Source organism: Rhinatrema bivittatum, chromosome 7 (assembly GCF_901001135.1).
Source record: "Rhinatrema bivittatum chromosome 7, aRhiBiv1.1, whole genome shotgun sequence".
Lineage (NCBI taxonomy): Eukaryota > Metazoa > Chordata > Amphibia > Gymnophiona > Rhinatrematidae > Rhinatrema > Rhinatrema bivittatum.
This window is the reverse complement of record NC_042621.1, coordinates 298460010-298477079: the sequence shown is the minus strand read 5'-3', so window position 1 is coordinate 298477079 and position 17070 is coordinate 298460010. Positions and strand designations below refer to the sequence as shown.

General features: G+C 44.5%; 1 protein-coding gene across 3 annotated transcripts in view; it reads right to left on the bottom strand.

Moving 5' to 3' along the window:
- ATRNL1 (attractin like 1) overlaps positions 1-17070 on the bottom strand; it is a 2205421-nt gene that overhangs the window by 1327043 nt on the left and 861308 nt on the right. For all 3 annotated transcript variants that reach the window (XM_029610472.1, XM_029610473.1, XM_029610474.1), the window contains exon 19: positions 5901-6038. In XM_029610472.1, the coding sequence (XP_029466332.1) occupies positions 5901-6038 (138 nt within the window). The remainder of the gene's footprint in view (positions 1-5900; positions 6039-17070) is intronic.

The following is a 17070-nucleotide window of genomic DNA, read 5'->3' as shown; positions in this document are numbered from 1 at the left end:
GTTTGAATTGGTGGCCTGTAGATCACACCAGTAAAAATGGAAGTATCATCTTCTTTTTTTAGGACAGTCCACAAAGTGTCTTCTCTACCCCATGTCCATTGCACTTCAGTTGCTTGGACATTGTTTTTTACATAAAGAGGTATTGAGAATCGGTGGATGAGATGATGGTGCAAGGAAGAGGGATTTAGTTTTGTTAGGAACTGAGGAACCTTTTGGGGAAGGGGGGGAGTCTCTTACAAAGGGATGGCCTCCACCTTAACCAGGGAGAAACCAGACTGCTGGCGCTAACCTTTAAAAAGGAGATAGAGCAGCTTTTAAACTAGAACAAAGGGGAAAGCAGACAGTCACTCAGCAGTGCATGGTTCGGAGAGAGGTATCTTCAAAGGATACTAACGATGCATTAGAATTAGGGCATCCTGACAGTGAACTTCCAATAATAAGAAAAGTAGTCCAAGTGCCTGTAACTAAAAACTCACCTGAGCTAAAAAATTCTAACTTATCCCTATCAATTAAAAAGCAGAATAAGGGGGGGGGGGGTTGGGGGTTGGGGTATTGTTGATGTTTGTGTGCTGTAGACCAGACGTTCTTAAAAGGTCAGTGTGGAGGCAAGTGTACCACCTCCCCTGAACACTGTCTTGGTTATATGTTTGACTATGGCGCTAATAATAATAAAAACCGTTTGAAACTAAAAAGCAGAATAAAAATACAAACAAAAAGCAGAATGAAAATACAAACAAAAAACAAACTTTGAAATGTTTGTAGGCTAATGCCAGAAGTCTAAGTAGTAAGATGGGAGAATTAGAATGTATAGCAGTGAATGATGACATAGACTTAATTGGTATCTCAGAGACAAGGTGGAAGGAGGACAACCAATGGGACAGTGCTATTCCGGGGTACAAATTATATCGCAATGACAGAGAGGAGCACCCGGGAGGTGGTGTGGTGCTTTATGTCCAGGATGGCATAGAGTCCAACAGGATAAACATCCTGCACAAGACTAAATGCACAATTGAATCTTTATGGGTAGAAATCCCTTATGTGTCAGGGAAGACTATAGTGATAGGAGTATACTACCATCCACCTGGTCAAGATGGTGAGATTGACAGTGAAATGCTAAGAGAAATTAGGGAAGCTAACCAAATTGGTAGTGCGGTATTAATGGGAGACTTCAATTACCGCAATATTGACTGAGATAAAGTTCCTAGATGGAATAAATGACAGCTTTATGGAGCAGTTGGTTCAGGAACCGATCAGAGAGGGAGCAATTTTAGATCTAATTCTCAGTGGAGAACAGGATTTGGTGAGAGAGGTAACAGTGGTGGGGCCGCTTGGCAATAGTGATCATAATATGATCAAATTTGATTTAATGACTGGAAGGGGGACAATAAGCAAATCGATGGCTCTTGTGCTAAACTTTCAAAGGGAAACTTTGATAAAATAAGAAAAAAAACAAAGGAGCAGCTACAAAAGTAAAAATTATGCAAGAGGCGAGGTCATTGTTAAAAAAGACCATCCTAGAAACACAGACCAGATGTATTCCACACATTAAGAAAGGTGGAAAGAAGGCAAAACTATTACAGGCATGATTAAAAGGGGAGGTGAAAGAAGCTATTTTAGCCAAAAGATCTTCATTCAAAAATTGGAAGAAGGATCCAACAGAAGAAAATAGGATAATGCATAAACATTGGCAAGTTAAATGTAAGACATTGATAAGACAGGCTAAGAGAGAATTTGAAAAGAAATTGGCCGTAGAGGCAAAAACTCACAGTAAAAACTTTTAAAAATATATCCGAAGCAGAAAGCCTGTGAGGGAGTCAGTTAGATGATCGAGGGGTTAAAGGGGCACTTAAAGAAGATAATGCCGTCGCGGAAAGATTAAACGATTTCTTTTCTTTGGTGTTTACTGAAGAGGATGTTAGGGTGGTACCCGTACTGGAGAAGGTTTTCATGGGTAATGATTCAGATGGACTGAACCAAATCACGGTGAACCCAGAAGATGTGGTAGACCTGATTGACAAACTGAAGAGTAGTAAATCACCTGGACCGGATGGTATACACCCCAGAGTTCTGAAGGAACTAAAAAATGAAATTTCAGACCTATTAGTAAAATTTGTAACCTGTCATTAAAATCATCCATTGTACCTGAAGACTGGAGGATAGCTAATGTAACCCCCATATTTAAAAAGGGCTCCAGGGGCGATCCGGGAAACTACAGGCCGGTTAGCCTAACTTCAGTGCCAGGAAAAATAGTAGAAAGTATTCTAAACATCAAAATCATAGAACATAAAGAAAGACATGGTTTAATGGAACAAAGTCAGCATGGCTTTACCCAAGGCAAGTCTTACGTCACAAATCTGCTTCACCTTTTTGAAGGAGTTAATAAACATGTGGATAAAGGTGAACCTGTAGATGTAGTGTACTTGGATTTTCAGAAGGCATTTGACAAAGTTCCTCATGAGAGGCTTCTAGGAAAAATAAAAAGTCATGGGATAGGTGGCGATGTCCTTTCGTGGATTACAAACTGGCTAAAAGACAGGAAACAGAGAGTAGGATTAAATGGACAATTTTCTCAGTGGAAGGATGTGGGCAGTGAAGTGCCTCAGGGATCTGTATTGGGACCCTTACTTTTCAATATATTTATAAATGATCTGGAAAGAAATATGACAAGTGAGGTAATCAAATTTGCAGATGATACAAAATTGTTCAGAGTAGTTAAATCACAAGCAGATTGTGATAAATTGCAGGAAGACCTTGTGAGGCTGGAAAATTGGGCATCAAAATGGCAGATGAAATTTAATGTGGACAAGTGCAAGGTGATGTTTATAGGGAAAAATAACCCATGCTATAGTTACACAATGTTAGGTTCCATATTAGGTGCTACTACCCAAGAAAGAGATCTAGGCGTCATAGTGGATAACACATTGAAATCGTCGGTTCAGTGTGCTGCGGCAGTCAAAAAAGCAAACAGAATGTTGGGAATTATTAGAAAAGGAATGGTGAATAAAACGGAAAATGTCATAATGCCTCTGTATCGTTCCATGGTGAGACCGCACCTTGAATACTGTGTACAATTCTGGTCGCCGCATCTCAAAAAAGATATATATTTATTTATTTATTTATTTATTTATTTAAGGAGTCTTCTATACCGATATTAGAGCAGACATCATATCGGTTTACATTGAACTAAAGAGCGGAAATTACAAAAAAACAGGGGCGAGGGGAGGGGATACAATCGCACCAATAGGAAAGAGAGGAAAGCGTAGGTAAAAAATAACTGGCGAACTTGAGAAACTTTGAGAACAGGTACAAGGCAATTCAAACATTATGACATTATAAAGTACAGGGGGAGTGACTGAGGAGGGACTGTTAAGGGTTTTGGGGGAAGGATTTTTTGCGATGGAGATGTTTTGCAATGGAGAAGGTACAGAGAAGGGCAACCAAAATGATAAAGGGAATGGAACAACTCCCCTATGAGGAAAGACTAAAGAGGTTAGGACTTTTCAGCTTGGAGAAGAGACGGCTGAGGGGGGATATGATAGATGTGTTTAAAATTATGAGAGGTCTAGAACGGGTAGATATGAATCGGTTTTTTACTCTTTCGGATAATAGAAGGACTAGGGGGCACTCCATGAAGTTAGCATGTCGCACATTTAAAACTAATCGGAGACAGTTCTTTTTCACTCAACGCACAATTAAACTCTGGAATTTGTTGCCAGAGGATGTGGTTAGTGCAGTTATTGTAGCTGTGTTTAAAAAAGAATTAGATAAGTTTTTGGAGAAGTCCATTACCTGCTATTAATTAAGGTGACTTAGATAATAACCACTTCTATTACTAGCAACGGTAACATGGAATAGACTTAGAGGTAGATTTTAAAAACATACGCGTGCGCGTACTTTTGTTCGCGCACCAGTCGTGAACAAAAGTACGCTGAATTTTATACGATACGCGCGTAGCCGCACGTATCATAAAATCCGGGGTCGGCGCGCACAAAGGGGTGCACATTTGTGCAACTTGCATGCGCCGAGCCCTGTGCGCGCTGCCCGTTCCCTCCGAGGCCGCTCTGAAATCGGAGCGGCCTCGGAGGGAACTTTTTTCTACCCCCCCCCCCCCCCGCACCTTCCCTTCCCTATCCCACCCCCCCGGCCCTATCTAGACCCCCCCACTACCTTTATCGGAGAAGTTACTACTGCCTCCAGGCAGTAGTAACTTACGCGCACCGGCGCGGCAGGCCTTGACACAGGCCACTGTGTCGGGGCACTCGGCCATGCCCCCGGACTGCCCACACGCCCCCCGGACATGCCCCCAATCCCTAATTGCGCCCCCTGGCCACGCCCCTGACCGCCCCTTTTTGCAAGCCCCGAGCCTATGCAAAATAGGCTCGGTGCGCGCAGGGGGGGTTTGGGGTAGGTTCTCGGGGGGGTACGCGCGTATCTTACGCGCGTACCCCTTTGAAAATCTACCCCTTAGTTTTTGGGTACTTGCCAGGTTCTTATGGCCTGGATTGGCCACTTTTGGAAACCGGATGCTGGGCTTGATGGACTCTTGGTCTGTCCCAGTATGGCATGTTCTTATGTTCTTATGGTGAACCATGTCTCCATAACCACAACAATGTCCATGTCCGCCTCCACCATTAGGGCCTGCAGATCTGGGATTTTGTTATCCAGACTACAAGCATTTGTAGTCATAGCTTTCCTGCTACTCTTCCTAGTCAACTTTAATGCATTTTTGACCTGATTGATTTTGTTCCTTTCTCTTCCCTCTTCCTGTTTTGCTTGGGGGTGACATGCCAAGTTCTCTGGCCACCTCCTGTCACCCCTGCTCTTTAGTTTAAATGCCAGATAACATGTGATCTGAAATTTTCACTTAGCATCCTCTTTCCTGCCATTGATAAATGAAGGCCTCCCCTATTTTGCTCCTGGGTTCACTGAAGCAGAGTATTGAAACTGGCAGCACCCCATCTGTCAAGCACTTAATTAGCCTAGAGCTTCAGGCAGCACACCTGGAAGTAGCACCTGGGACTCAGCCACTGCTTCTCAGTTTCTAATCGAAAGCAAGATATATATATATGATAAGCTTTGAAACTGAGAAGTAACAATTGCAGAAACAGCCATTGGATACCATAGTTCATCCCTGTACCAGCATATGGAGACCTTTCCACTGTAGGATTATCAGCATCAAACAGAGGCAGCCCTCCCAAGCTGAGGAAGATGGAAGACTGCAGTCAATGTTAGCCCACTACAAAGTGGCACTGAAGGTACCTTTGAAAGGAGCTAATGCAACCCTCAGCCTAAGAAGACTGTTACAGTACTTGGCCTAGATGCAGAAAATCTATGGATGAAACACTGGTGACTTGCTGAAGAGAATTAGATCTGAAAGAATAACTTTACAAGGATAACAGGTAGAGGAGCCTGATTAATAATCTATCAACAGTTATCCCCAAAAAAGACCAATTTTATACTTGTACTGTACATCTCTAATTAGTACTTCCTGTATGGAGCAACCATGGATGTACTGTATGAGTTCCTGGTCATTTTATGTTAAAAAAAAAAAAAAAAAAGAGTAGGGAATGTATGGAATTTCCTCCATGTAGAAGTGGTGAGGTCAAAAACCACAACAGAATTCAGAAGCTTTGAGGCACAAAGAATCCTCAGCAGCCAGAAAGCAAGGGTAACGCCAGATGTCAAGCAAGCTCTGTGATGCTGCAAAAGGCAGGAAAAAATAGACAGATTGGGTAGGCTTAGCAGTGCCTGTCTACCGATGTCTTCTGTTTCCAATGAGTACAAAACTTTTTATATATGATGTTCTGAGAGGAACTGCACCAGATGCCCAGCACACTGCACTCCCGAGGGGGAGGGGGCATGAGGGAAAATATCAGATCTGCTCCTGCTGCAGCACTTACCCTCACATTCTCCTCCATTGGTGGGGTTCCCGTGATACCCCGGCATGCACGCCTCACATTGTCTTCCTGTCGTCAGGTTCTTGCATTGCTCACACACATTACCATTGATGCATGTGCTGTGCCCATTACACTGGCAGCCTGCAATTACAAAGATTTTTAAAAATTGCATAATGCAGCAGCAATACATAACTGAAAGCAAAGTAATATTCCATGGATGTTCAACAATTAAAATCTAAATACAGAGTGAAACCATCACTTATGATTTAATGTCTGGGCCATTAATTCCTGGGCATCCAGCACAGGTGCAAGCCATCTCAAATTTGTATTTTCTACAGAACAGGAATATGCTGACTTTTTATACAAAGAAATCACAACTTTTGTTATTTCATTTTCTGTCATTTCCCATCAGAAGTACCAAAAAAGAAAAAAATAAATGCTTTGTTTCTGCATTTTAGTGTGCAATAAAACATAGAAATGAAACTGAAAACAAAAAAGAACAGAAAATATAGTAAACCAAATGAAAAACAAAACAAATTTTACCTCTGCTCACCTCTCCAGAACTGGCTTCATCTTGCAAGATACCACATTACCGCAGTTTACCCATTCCCACTTCTACATGTTTCATCTTTAGCTCCTTACCATGTCCACTTCCCTCCCCTAAAACATAGTTTGAAAAATAGCTTTCACAACTAATGTGCATGTGTTCTAAGCAAGGCAATTGTTCACTGTCAGTGATGGACAACTATCTAGAAACATTTCTAGCCAACTCCTGATTTTCATGATATAGGCAGTCTCCTGTCTCATGTACTCAGAAGTGGTAAGCAGCCACCTGCAAACTCAGTTTTCATGGAGACTACCCACCACTTTTAACAGACTTGAAATCTGCAATTTAAAAAAAAATCATTGTACCAGGGAGATCAGTTTCAAACACATGAGAAAAGAACATTATAGGCATGCTGCTAAGACTAAAAGAGTCCACGTGGGCCATTAACACAGCTTACAGTGTCTCAGTTACAACACAGCTGTGAATTCTGTTCACCAGGAAACAGACGAGACTGCATGCAACAGGGACAAAGTGATCTTAGTGCTTCAAATAATGGGCCAAGGCCTAAGTCCAAGTCCTACTGCTGCCATGAGCCGTAACCTTGGGCGAATCATGTTATCCTCCTGGCATTTAACATAAGAACATAGCAAATGATGGCAGATAAAGACCAAAATGGCCCATCCAGTCTGCCCAGTAGCAATTTGTCCACTTTGGATAGATGCACGTACAAATTACCATATGGACACTGACACTCCCCCCCCCCCTTCTCTCCTTTGCCTTCTAGGGGTGCATCTGCCATGCCGTTCAGGATACTCCGGTGCGTGGGTTTCAGTTTAGGTTATAAGCTCTTTAGGGAAAGGATTCATTATTCATTACGCTGTGCCTACAGATAACAATTAAAAAGCTATTTGCATTGGTTGCCCCTCTGAAAATTGCCATCCTTGCATACTGCCCATACTTTTCTCCCCATGAGGGAGAGGCTTTCCCTAGGGCATGTTTAGTTCAGGGGAGGAAAGGAACACATGGAGATGGCATTTTCAACTCTATCAGGCCGATACAGTACAGTGCGCTCCAGAACTGTACTGTAAAAACTGCTTTTCTGTGCACCCTCCGATTTAATATCATGGCAATATTAAGTTGGAGGTCCCGAAAGTTAAAAAAAAGTAAAAAAAAAAAAAATTTGAATCAGCCCGCGGCTTGAAAACCGGACACTCAATTTTGCCGGTGTCCGGTTTCCGAACCCGTGGCTGTCAGCGGGCTCGAGAACAGACGCCGGCAAAATTAAGCGTCAGCTGTCAAACCCGCTGACAGGGGCCGCTCCTGTCCAAAAAGAGGCGCTAGGGACGCGCTAGTGTCTTTTTACCGCCGGCCCTAGTTTAAATATTTTAGTTTACTGAATCGCGCGCACAGGACACTGGCCTGTGCGTGCGCCGGGAGAGCGGGTGCTCGCCCGCTCTCCTGCGAACTTTACTGTATTGGCCTGAAAGTGCATTATTTTCCTGCACTGAAGGCAGATGCAAATATCACTATGCAGCACAAGTTTCAAAGGGAAAAAGGACCCACAGATTCCGTCTCAATGTGGAGAGGTTTGAAAATTGCTCCAATAGTCTATACTAAGGCACAGCCCTACTCAAAAATAAAATGAACCATTCAGGATAGCAGACTTCATCACATGCATCACAGCATGTTCCGACTTCCCTGAGATCTCTACCGAACTGAACTAGCCTGGCCTGTGTCAGCCGCTTAAAAAGGGGGAAGGGGAGAAAGACAGAGGAAGATGAGGATGTTGCTGTAAGGGCAGGTTCCCTGTGGGAAACTAGGTTATAAAGAACTCGCACTGCTCAGCAAATCTTCACCCTAATAAAGAGGGAGCTTTCACTGTAACTAAGATATTGCTTCACTGAAATATTTAGAAAGAAGCAGAATTGTAACGATCTTTAGCACTATATATGAGAAAACCTGCTGCTGCTATTGCTGAGTTTACTATAAATCCAGGGATCAAGACTGCTGCTATAGTCTGTCGCTATAATCGAACACTTTAGAAATAACAACAGCCGTATTTCCCTAAGATCCTGTTAGGAGATTCATCCCAAAGTGCTTTACAGTTTCAATTAATAAAAAAACAAAAAAACAATCTAGGCAAAATATTGTGAGCAGTCAAATGCAGAATAAAATGGAGGCTTTCTGATTTCTCTCATTTATTTATTACACAAAGAGCCTAAATATCTATTCTACAAATCTAAAAAAGCTAACTGTTTTGGAAAGTTCAGACTGCTATTTGTCTCAGGTTAACCAGGAGTGCCAAAATAACAAGCCCCTTCATTACTTTACCCACATGAGTGTCAGTGCAGTTCTCACAAGCAAAGGGCTGAGCTCTGCCTTCCAATTTATTCTAATTATTCAGCAGAAAACAGCACGGGAAGAATTTATTCCTTACAATTTGATAAGGTAGAAAAATGTCAGTGTTGCAGAAAAGACAAAGGCATTAGCTTCCCATCACACTAACCCAACAGGTTCTCCTTTTAACCTCCTGAATATGTGAAACAAAAGACTATATCAATAAAACAACAGTTCTTTTTGTTAAAATGGAATTATGTTATTATGTTTTTATTGTAGAATGTCTAACTATGCTCTTGTAATCCGCTTAGCATGTGCCAATTTAGGCAGAATATAAATATGTTTTAATTAAATAAATAGAACAAATATTTTTTGCTGAAGCAATTTATCTTTAGCAAATGTTTATTGGTACTTTGCAGAGGCCCTGTTTCTGGTTATTGATCTACACTGACTGAGAGATCCTAGTGTAACAACTGTGGTGCTTATTGTTCCATACCATTTGGAGGCTTAAGGGTAGTCCTGTTTGCCTTCAGCTGTCGGGTATGAAAAACGAGCTGATTCATCTGAAAGAGGAACTGTTTAGGTTTCAAAAACCTCTCCTACACTGCAGCATCCAATATACCTCCCGCAACTCCCACAGAGGATAGTGAAACCTTGGAATAAATGGTTTACAATGGGCTCTGGTAGAATAAGACCTGTGACACATAAGACTTCCAATTTCCCCAAGTGGGTAGCATTCAGGATATTCACCTCCACTCCTGCGGAGGGGTCAGAAATCCAGGAAGAAATGGATTAAAGTGGGCTCTGGTAGAACAAGGCCTGTAAAAAAGAGACACTCACTCTCTCCAATGACACCCTTACAAAATGGAGTTTAGGGACTTCCGGCAATGACATCTAAAAAGTTTCACCGTTTCCACTGCTCATTTTTCCAGCCCCTTCCTGGAGCCGTCTGCCAGAGGTGCCGCTGCACCTCACCGCGGAGAGAAATCGTGCGGGTGATGAGAAGGATAGGCGCTTGCTGCAAATCGGAGCGCGACCTCATCGCCCACACGCAGCCAAAATGACCGCGGCAGCCCCGGCTGGGGAACCTGTTATGGCCTCCATCACAGAAGAGGCCCTACAAAAAATCTCCCAGCGGGTAATGGAGGCGCTGGATGGTCACCTCTACAAATTACAGACTGCGATGGAAGACATCAAATCCGCGGTTGAGGGCCATGCCAAACGATTGGACACCGCTGAGGGTCTCATATCTGACATGGAGGACCGCTTGGTGACCTCCGAATGCCACGTGGCGGACTTCCAGGGCCGGCAACGCGAGTTACTGGCCAAGATTGAAGAACGGGAGGATAGGGGCCGGCGAAACAACTTAAAAATTATTGGCCTTCCAGAGGAGGTGAAGGATGGCGAATTGAAGGAACTGGTAGAGCAGTGGCTCCTGCAGCAGGTCGGTCTAACTCTGATTGGTGAGCGTCTCCAATGCGAGCGGGTGCCCCGAGTGGGTCCCGTTCACGATGGCTCGGGACGGCAGAGACCGGTGATGGCTCGGATTCTTAATTGGGACCACAAAACGCAATTGCTGCGGGCATACCGACAGAAAGGGGAGGTGACATATAAAAGCCAATTGCTACTGCTCTTCAACGACTTTTCAGCCAGCATCGCGGCGCAGCGGAAAACGATGGTCCCTGCTTGCACAGCGCTCCATAAGCGGGGCATCCGTTTTGCCTTGTTATATCCAGCGAAACTACAGGTTCAGCATGACAACAAGACTCTCTTCTTCTCCTCAAAGGAGGCGGCAGATGGGTTTCTGGCGCCCCTTCCTCGGACAGATGCGGAGTGAAGGGCGGCAAGCTTCTGAGACGTGGATCCATGTTTCTATTCCTACTGGTTTTCTTTCAATTCCTGCATTCGACGGTTCAAAGCGGGGAGTGTTCCAGCCTCATGTTGACCAGAGTGACCCGCCCCGCACATGTGTGGGCTCGAGCGGCCATAGCCATATCTCAATCTGGTGGTAGCGCTCTGTTGAGAGGAGAGGCGATGCTGCTAAGAGATGGCTGGACTGTTTTTCTTCGATGGTTTCTACACCCACGAATCTTTATAAGTTTTTCTGAGTTGGCCTGGAGGCCACTGTCGGTGGGAGAATATTTCTCTTTTTCTTTTTGTATTTGACCCTGTCAGCGTCTTTAATATCTGATGCTGGGCTAATGACGCTGTTTTGGGACTTGTTTGACTTGTTCTATTGAACCACGGGTGAAAAGTGGGCCTAAGACGCTGGACCATGCAGCAGGGCAGACTGGGGAGCGGGGCCAGAGGAGGGGTACCCCGGTCAATACTGGTTGGGATAGGGGTCACCCTGAGCCTCTTGGAGCGGGGGGGGGGGGGTGTTACTGATGGGGATATGGTGTGTGTGGCTGGTTGGTGTGTTTGGGGGTGTGTATGTTAGTGGGGGGGAAAGGGGGAGAGGGAGGGCCACCTTGGGTTGGAGTCCAGATGCTCAGGTGCAGCGTAGGATGTTGTCTATGTTTTTTCCCTCAGGGCCTAGTCTGGGAGGCCTTGGGGGTACTGTGAAATATGTAATGTGGGGCCTTAGTAGGCTTCAGTTAGCATTTCTAGTATTCCTTGCATATCATGGCGCAGGTTAAGATTGTTACAATGAACGTGGATGGCATCTACTCTCCAATCAAGAGGACCAAATTAAAGGCTTTGTTTAAGCGTATGAAAACACAAGTGGCGTTCCTACAGGAAACACATTTAGGGGACGGGGAACACGCTAAGCTCCAGAGAGATTGGGTGGGCCAATGTTACTATTCCTCCTATAACCGGCGTCAACGGTGGGTTGCCATCCTCGTTCATAAAAATTTACAGTTTCAGCTTACCTATCGGGATGAGGAAGGCAGGTATGTTATAGTGGCAGGCACCCTGTACCAACAAAAGATCGTTTTTTGCAATGTTTATGCCCCTAATATGTACTCCCATGGGTTTTTTGTCTCCCTGATAAATGTCCTGACTGACTTTTCAGATGTTTGGTGCTGGGTGGCGACTTTAATATAGTCGCGGATAAGCGCCTGGATATCACCCCACCTAAACTTCCCTCTAGGGCTGATAGTACAGAGGGAATTAACCTGTTGTGTCAAGAATTACACTTGAACGATGCCTGGCAGATACTTCATCCACAGGACTGGGATTTTACCTTTTTTTCACATCCCCATCGTACGTACTCTAGGCTAGACTATTTGTTGGTCTCGGATCAGTGCTTCCCTAAGGTTAAAGATGCTAAAATTGGGACCATTTCCCTGTCCGACCACATCCCTGTCATGATGATCCTTCAGTGGGGTCTGGGGGCCCGCCCCCCATTCTCATGGCGCATACGGCCGGACCTATATTTGGATAAGGAGTTCCATAATGATTTGCAGGCCTGCTGGAGGGAATATGTTGATCACAATGTCACTTCAGAGGTTTCCCCTACGACAGTATGGGACACGGGGAAAGCGGTCATGAGGGGGGCTGTGATCGCCTACGTAGCCAAGAGAAACCGGCAATGTAACGCAGAAATCCTAAGACTTACTGTGGTTCTTAATGCCGCACAGAGTACACATATGAGGGACCTCTCGGCCGATGCTAAAGCCCACGTAGACTAGGTTCGGGAAGCGCTTAATAGTCTCTTACACCAGTGTGCCTCGAAGTCCCTTAGATACTATCAATACCAACGCTATAAATATGGTAACCGGGCTAGTAGGCTTATATCTGACCTGGTCAGGCCTCGGGGTCATCGGGCGTCCGTGGTGGGCATTCGGGATAGGCATGGGACACACCAGACAGTACCAGACGCGATTGCAGCCCGTTTCCTAGAGTATTACAATTCTCTGCATGATACAAAGCTTAGGAATGGGGAGACGGCAGATAGGCTGCTTAGCGGGCTCCCATGGCCCCGGCCTCACCCCAGACCAGCTGACTAAGGTGAATCGCCCCATCTCTACCCAGGAAATGTATGCAGTAATTCAGACACTGAAGCTGGGTAAAGCGGCTGGACAGGATGGGTTCAGATCGGAGTTTTATAAAATTCTGCACTTTGGCATTTTAACCCCCCTGCAGTCCTATTATGGGAACCTGTTATGCACTAATACCCTGCCAGCAGCCTCCAATCAATATGTTATAGTTGTTCTCCCTAAACCTGGTAAGGATCCTCTGGAGGTAGGGTCATATCGCCCCATATCATTACTAAATGTAGATATTAAAATCCTTGCCTCCGTCTTAGCTGCCAGACTAGCTACAATCCTTCCAAATATAATTCATGAGGATGGCCATTCCCTAAAAATGGCGCTATTCGCCGATGACATTTTACTATTTGTTGGACGGCCACGCGCTAGCATGCCCACAATAATTACCCTGTTTGATTACTTTCACTTGGTTGCGGGCCTTAAAATTAACTACGCCAAATCGGAGGCCCTGGCCTTAAATGCCCATCTTCCAGACACGTGGGGTGGGCCCTTTCTCTTTCGGTGGGCCCCAGGCAAAATCAAATACTTATGGGTCTGGATTCCCCGGGATTTGAAGCAGCTATATACTTTGAATATTTCTCCCTGCATTGCCAGGCTACAGGGGCAACTGAGGTTATGGATGCCACTGCCGCTTTCACTTCTTGGAAGGTGTGCATTGGTTAAGATGGTGCTGGTGCCCAGGCTTCTCTATCTCCTGCATATGGTCCCCTGTTGGTTGACGGTGAGGTATATTCGGCGCTTGCACTCTAGTATACAACAATTTTTATGGCGGGGGAAACGTGCGCGACTTGCCTATACAGCAATGGAGCACTCTCTGGAACGTGGGGGGCTTAATATGCCAGATTTCCGGCTTTATAATGTAGCCTGCCAACTCCGGTTTGTAGGAGAATGGCTTACGGGGTCTTATCACTATTGTGATGTGGGGATGCTGGACCGAATGTCAACTCCTGGCTCCCCTCTAAATCTTATTCAACTGTGCTTGGAACAGTGCCGCCATGCGAGCTACCATAGAGTGTTGCTCTACCCCTGTGTAAGAGCCTGGTGATGGCAGCAAAAGCTTAATAGCTTGACAAGTGTTCGGTCCCTGCTAATCCCTTTTATGAAGAACACAGAATTTCTGCCAGGCCGAGACAGTAGTCTGGTGTTTCACTCTTCGGCAGAGAAGGGGGTGGTGTTTGCTTTTCACCTGTATGATCCTGAGTCTCAAATATTGCTGGACTTTGCTACATTGGCAAGAACTTTTCAATTGCCACCTAAACAATTCTACGCCTTTCTCCAAGCTCGCCATTACTTGCATTCCTTCGCTTGGAAGCCTACTGCACTGAAGGCTGAGGTAAAGTTCGCAAATGCCATTTTTGATACAGCCTACCTGAAAAATACAATTACGGGTTGGAAGACGTTGGGACAGAGGCTCTATACCATGGATCCTGTGGCCCACCTGGCTACACAGTGGTCTACAATGTTGGCTTCTCCTGTTACAGGGAGGCAGATGATGGCTTGTTTTAAGGACTTCCACCAACTACTACCTGATCTTGGCCTCCGGGAAGTACAATTTAAAATTTTGCACTGCCTTTACTACGACGATGTTTGCTGGTTTAAAATGCGGCTGGCTTCCTCACCCTCCTGTATTAAATGTGGTAGCGCAGATGGAACACTGCTTCACCGACTTATTGACTGTTCATTACTCCAGTCCTTTTGGTGGGCGGTTCTGGTAGTGGTGGGGGCCTGTACTGGTGCTTCCCTTACAGCCGATGGCCGAATGTTGCTAACTAGTGTCTCGCCCAGACTTTTGCCGGGTAGTCGCTTGAAAGCTAAATTTGAGCACGTGGCCATAATGATGGCTTGCCAAACTATACTGGCCTTCTGGACGGAGCCGTTGGCAATTCCCTTGGTTGACACCTGGTTTGGTAGGATGGCTTCCATAGCACAATTGGAGAGATTGGATTTTTTGGCTGGCAAGAGACAACCGGACAAAGTCTACTGTACCTGCTGGGCTACTTGCTTCAAATGACTTCCCTAAGGCTCTTCAAAGATGGACTGCGCCTTAATGGCTACACGCTGCACTGGTCCTCCAAGGAGGAGGGAGAGGGTGAGGGGCTAGGGTGTGAATGATGGTTGCCTGCGGTGTGCTTGTGGGGTGCTGGGGGGGGGGGGGGGGGCGCGCGAGGGGGAGGGGGTTTTGGTGGTAAATAGAAAACTCAGGGCTTGGTGGTAATGTGAGACCTGTTTCTTGTTTTCTTACTACGGTTGTAATAGTTCAGCAGAGTATCCTGTGGCCCAGGTTGCGGGTTTGACATTCCTGTATTCCATTTTCCCTGTTAATAAAAAAGTATTTTGAAAAAAAACAAAACAAAACACAAAATGGAGTTTAAGCACTGGAAAACAAAGATGCTCCAGCAATAGAAAATGAAGTGATGTCTGAAAGGGAAGAGGACACCAGTGCACCTAGAAACCCTTTAACACTATTAAATAACATAAAGTTGAGAGATGTGATCATCAAAGGAACTAATTTAGGCACTCATTCTGAAGGGAACACAATAAGTACATGCCTTCCAGGATCTCCAACTGGTAGAAATGCAACCCAGGAAGTCAATGCAATCATAGAAGAAAACAAGGACTTTAGTCAATGTTATTATTCATCTGGAGATTAATGACCTCGACTAGAAACAGTATCCAAATAAGACAGAAAGATTTCCAAAATCTAGGAAAGAAGATTAGACACATGGCAAAGACTACTTCCTTTTCTGAAGTATTATCTAGTAAGGGAAAGGAAAGGCTAAGCCATATAGATCATTTCTACACATGGCTCAAAACATGGTATAAAGAAAGTGGTAATGGATACATTGGAGGCTGGAGTCATTTATGGAGTAGTAAAAGGCTATTCAGGAAATATGGCCTACATTTTCAGAGGAAGAAAAGAGAATCCTAAGCAAAGAAATCAGGTCATATACTATCAGGCATTTAAACTAGAGAAATGGGTGGAAGAAGGTAGCCAGTGATATTGGAATGCCACCCCCTCTCCAAGCAATACAGGAAAAAAGAGAAAATAAAATCAAGCTGCTCAATTTTCCACACTTAAGCCAATGATCAGAAAAGGTGACTATGAATAGCAGCATGCTAACGCAGAAAAGTGGGAAAGCTATCACTACAAATGCTTAAGAACATAAGAACATGCCATACTGGGTCAGACCAAGTGTCCATCAAGCCCAGAATCCTGTTTCCAACAGTGGCCAATCCAGGCCATAAGAACCTGGCAAGTACCCAAAAACTAAGTCTATCCCATGTTACTGTTGCTAGTAATAGAAGTGGCTATTTCCTAAGTCAACTTAATTAATAGTTGGTAATAGACTTCTCCTCCAAGAACTTATCCAATCCTTTTTTAAACACAGCTATACTAACTGCACTAACCACATCCTCTGGCAACAAATTCCAGAGTTTAATTGTGCGTTGAGTGAAAAATAACTTTCTCCAATTAGTTTTCAATGTGCCACATGCTAACTTCCTGGAGTGCCCCCTAGTCTTTCTATTATCTGAAAGAGTAAATAACCGATTCACATCTACCCGTTCTAGACCTTTCATGATTTTAAACACCTCTATCATATCCCCCCCTCAGCCATCTCTTCTCCAAGCTAAAAAGTTCTAACCTCTTTAGTCTTTCCTCATAGGGGAGCTGTTCCGTTCCCCTTATCATTTTGGTCGCCCTTCCTGTACCTTCTCCATCACAATTATATCTTTTTTGAGATGCGGCGACCAGAATTGTACACAGTATTCAAGGTGCGGTCTCACCATGGAGCGATACAGAGGCATTATGACATTTTCCGTTTATTCACTATTCCCTTTCTAATAATTCCCAACATTCTGTTTGCTTTTTTGACTGCAGCAGCACACTGAACTGACATCCACATCCTAATGACAGAGGTGAATTTGGGTATGGTTGCTATTACAAAGACATGGTTCAGCGAGACTCATGATTAGGATACAGCCATACTGGGCTATAACCTGTTAAAGATGGACAGAGGGGAAGAGTAGCTTTTTATGTAGAAAACAATGAGCAACTGAAATGCATGGGGAGTGGGGTATGGAAGAAGCGCTATGGGCTATCCTAAAACAAGAATATGGTGCTTTCATTTTCACTGGAGTGATATTCAGGTATCCGATTCAAATAGAAGAGCTGGACTGGGATCTGGTAGATAACATCTAAAAGGTGCGAAAGAAGGGGAAAGTATTGCACCACAACAATTGGAGAATTTATTCTACACAATATGGATTGCAGGACCCCAACTGCAGAATCTGC